Genomic DNA, 3,817 nt, shown 5'->3' with positions numbered 1-3,817 from the left:
AAAGAAGGAAACTCTATTGGGAGTTCACGCGCCAATCCAACAGCTTGAGCCGAACCTATAACAGTGCATCCTACTGTCCTGGAATTCACCATAGTCTCCGGTTCATAATCACTCTGCCCCTTCAGTCAAGTCCTTAAGATAACACAAACAATAATCAGTCAATTGGCCTCAGGTGAGCTCATCAGTAAGTGGCTGTACTTCGGCCCACCTCCAGGAGAGGGCGCAGTCGGCACACTTGATCCGGCTAATCCCTCACACTTTCAGCATTTCAACTAACTATCTACTAACCTTAACCTTTATCCTAACCCTAAAGGTAACTGTTACCCTAACCTTAACCCTTACCCTTATTCAAACCTTAACTGGAACCTTAGCAAGCTGTTGGATATCAAGAGATTGTTTGTTGATAGTATGCCCATCTGTAGATCATCAGTATGGGACTATCCAAATAAAGTATGACTGAAAAAGAGTTTGAATTCTTCAACGTTCTAGTTCAATGGGTCTGTATCAGCTCACAGTGATATATATAACACATCAACCCACCTTCTGATACAAATGTTGATTTCTAAAACGTACATTACAACTTGATTGAATCAAGGGATACGTGCAGCATGAGAGGATCCGTGTTCATATGAGGTGCAAAACAAGAGAGAACTCACAGAGAGAACCGAAAGACGTCAAAGAAACTGCTGTACTGGGTACACTTTATTTACAAGCAAATCAAAAGCCAGTCAGTGGTGGGTGCAATTGGAACATTCCAGAGCCTGTTTGGAAGCTCTATAACCGCCAGAGGCAACTGACAGGTGAGGAGGATAGGGTCATAGGTCATCAAGGAGAAAGGAAGGACACCATTGTAACCAAGTGATCCCTCTAATCCCCTGAATCGTCCCGGGATAAATCTCCTCCTCAGCTCCCAGTGACCTCTGGTGACCTTGTGTAGCCTAGTCAGTGTGACATGATGTGCTGTCCTAAACTGGCTAACCTAGTGAACGTCTCTCAGATTTTTTCTCTCCAGTTTCAGCCTTTTCAGCACTGTAAAGAGTGATACATAGCTGCAATAAGTTTGCCATGTGTTCCTATGTGAGTACAACATGATGTTTTTCCCCTCTGTCCCGCCTGGGGCTGTTTGTCTAGGTGATTATGCAGCCTCCCTTCTCAGGCTTATAGGGGTTCTTATCATCTGGTACTCCTGTTATCAGGAGGTCGGTACCAGACGCAGCCTCGCACCAGTCCATGGTTTCCTTGGATGTCTTGGACACCTAAGAGAAACGGAGAAGGGTCAATAGGAGCATTCTAATTCAGTTCAATGGGACTGTATCAGTGCACAGTGATGCGTTTGTAATGCCACAGAGCTTCTCTTTATGGACCCATTGATTTTACGTACAGGCTCCCTGGGTGTCGAGACTTCTTTCTTCAGCTGTTCCAGCTCCATCTTAAGGATGTCAATGTCTGACATATCCCGAGCCATCTTTCCCTGAGAAGGAAGGAGGAGAGAGGATCAATGAGAGAGGGCACACAAAATAAACATCAAACATCCACCATGCTGTAACAAGTAACTCTTATCTTGTTGCTTGTCAGTAAAGATCAAAATGAATCTAAATCCTTCTGGATTTGTGAATGAATTCACTAATTGAACAGATTGGCATACTTGTTTGATATTCTTGTATCAGTCTTCAACAACGCGATTTAGTGGGTTGAACCCAGATCTAAATCTTTACCTTTCAAATCCATATAATTACTCTTTCTTAAGAATGTAATGTGTGGTAAAATAACTGTAGGATGTCACAGAAAGCTAAAAGAAGGTTGCGGGACAGGATTACCCAATTAGACCACACCCTATACATTGTGTAACTTTGTATGGCTAGTCGCCAGGAATTCTACTCGAATAATATCTTGTTTTTAAGTAGAGTTGATCTCTATGGGCTTGCACTGACACAGTAAAAGGCATCTTTGATGGGGTGGGGGCCACAAAAAACTGAACTGAACTGATCATGAGGGGCCGCAGTGGCTCGCTGGTCACTTGACAGCAGAGAGACATTTTTTAAGTTGTAGAGTTAATTCCCTGCAATTCTACACGTTTTGCCATGGGGATGTGAGAATACCCCGACTGAGTTCCAAAATATATACAGTACATATTCAATTTTTTGGGGAGGGAAATGAATCCGCTGGCCTACAAAATGGGAGCCTTAGATATCCGACTGTATGAACAAACCAATGAACTATTGACATGTCTGTTTCCATGGCCTTGTGCTCGTTGACTCTTCCCTATCCTAAAACAATCTGTCATACAACTGAACTTTGGAAATACATGAAGGCTATGTGGTTGGTGTTCTTTGTTGGGTACTACTTCAGTCCCACCCTCTACCAACACGCTGTGCCTACATAATCAGGCCACCAGCCAAACCCAAAACGAGCATGTATGTCACATGAACAAGTATAACAGGTAAGGAAGCCACTGTGACAGTGGGTGGTGCAAACAACAGATTTATTACATTGTGACTTCTAGCCACACTGAGGAAACACACACTGCATTCATCCATTCATTTCTGTCCCCAAAAAGGCCATTGATGTGGCCTATGAGTCTAAAAAGAGACCTCTGAGTTATGTCTAACAATAGTGAAAACAACCCAGAGTAGTCAATTATACAAACACATCGGTTAATTGATCCGATTCGAATTTTGATACCACATAAAATGTAGTAGTATGGCTTGTTGACTCCCGTCAATTAAAAAAATCCGTCCCTCAATAAAAAAAAATCGAAAAATACGTTCTAAATGCATACATTTAACTGAGTGAATTGCTCAGTTGAGCTAGAATCTCCCTGAACACTGGTCCAGGCTAATGGCCAAGACTGAAGTTAGTCGCTACATCCTCTCCTCGGGCCGACACTCACCTATTGGTTGTGGGTACAGTCGATGCAGGGAAAGTGAAGTCTCTCACCCTCTATGGGACCGCTGTGATCGGGTTGTCTCCCTCCTGAGTCCAACTGGATTACCCTGTTCCTCAACTCTCCTCTTCAGGACATTCTCCAGATGGCACGATGACAGATTGGGAGGAGACTCTTGTACAGACCCCCCACCCCCCCACCCCACCCCCGTTCCTAATCAGATTAGTCTATTATAATTAGCTGCGCCAAATGTCAACCTCAAATCACAAATTACCTTTGAGTATCACAGGAGGACATAGAGAGAGTATCAGCTTCAGCCAAATGCTCCCAAACCACAGGTCCTGGATCAGCTCTCACAATGCCAATCCTGCCCTTTATCGTGGGGTTTCAAAGTTTAATCTGGCTCTAGATCTGTGCTGATTATGAGCAACTTCCACTCTCACCTGGGTCACTCTCAGAGGTCAAAACGGTAAAAAAAAAGTTTGAAATGGAACACGGATATGAGCATTCTGATTGACCAGGAAATCATTAAAAAACTGTCCACTTACAGACCTTGTGATGGATTTAATTGGGGGGGTCTGTATAGGTCTTACAGTATAAGACCTATACAGTATAACAAAGACATACTGTTTAATTGTCAGGCATATTATGAGTGGGTTTCTAGGCAAGCTCCATTCAAACCTTTCTAGATTCTTCAGGACTTCACTTGCTCAAACAATTCCAATCCCTCACATGTTTTGCCTCTTAACAGTGACCTTGCTGGTCGTCTGCTTCTGTCCCATCTGAACCTGAGGCCTGTCCCATTTGGTATCTGGCCCCACGTCATCTCTTATTAAAGGAGCAATCTCAGACAGATAGAGATGTAGGATCGATGAAAACAGATGTAGTATCTTAATTTGATCAGTCTTTTGTTGTTGAGAATTTTCCTGCACA

General features: G+C 43.3%; 1 protein-coding gene across 1 annotated transcript; it reads right to left on the bottom strand.

Annotated features, from left to right (window-relative positions):
- Positions 1–670: 670 nt before the first annotated feature.
- Positions 671–2,999, bottom strand: LOC139567877 (guanine nucleotide-binding protein G(I)/G(S)/G(O) subunit gamma-T2-like). The gene is made up of 3 exons (XM_071389473.1): positions 2,891–2,999; positions 1,382–1,471; positions 671–1,256 (listed from the first exon to the last, which is right to left on the bottom strand). Exons 2-3 carry the CDS (start codon positions 1,463–1,465, stop codon positions 1,128–1,130), a joined length of 213 nt encoding a protein of 70 aa, XP_071245574.1. The 5' UTR covers positions 1,466–1,471; positions 2,891–2,999; the 3' UTR covers positions 671–1,127.
- Positions 3,000–3,817: the final 818 nt, after the last annotated feature.

This window comes from Salvelinus alpinus, chromosome 1 (genome assembly GCF_045679555.1).
Source record: "Salvelinus alpinus chromosome 1, SLU_Salpinus.1, whole genome shotgun sequence".
In the NCBI taxonomy this organism is placed as follows: Eukaryota; Metazoa; Chordata; class Actinopteri; order Salmoniformes; family Salmonidae; genus Salvelinus; species Salvelinus alpinus.
The sequence above is the reverse complement of the archived record's forward strand: the minus strand, read 5'-3'. Positions and strand labels throughout refer to the sequence as shown.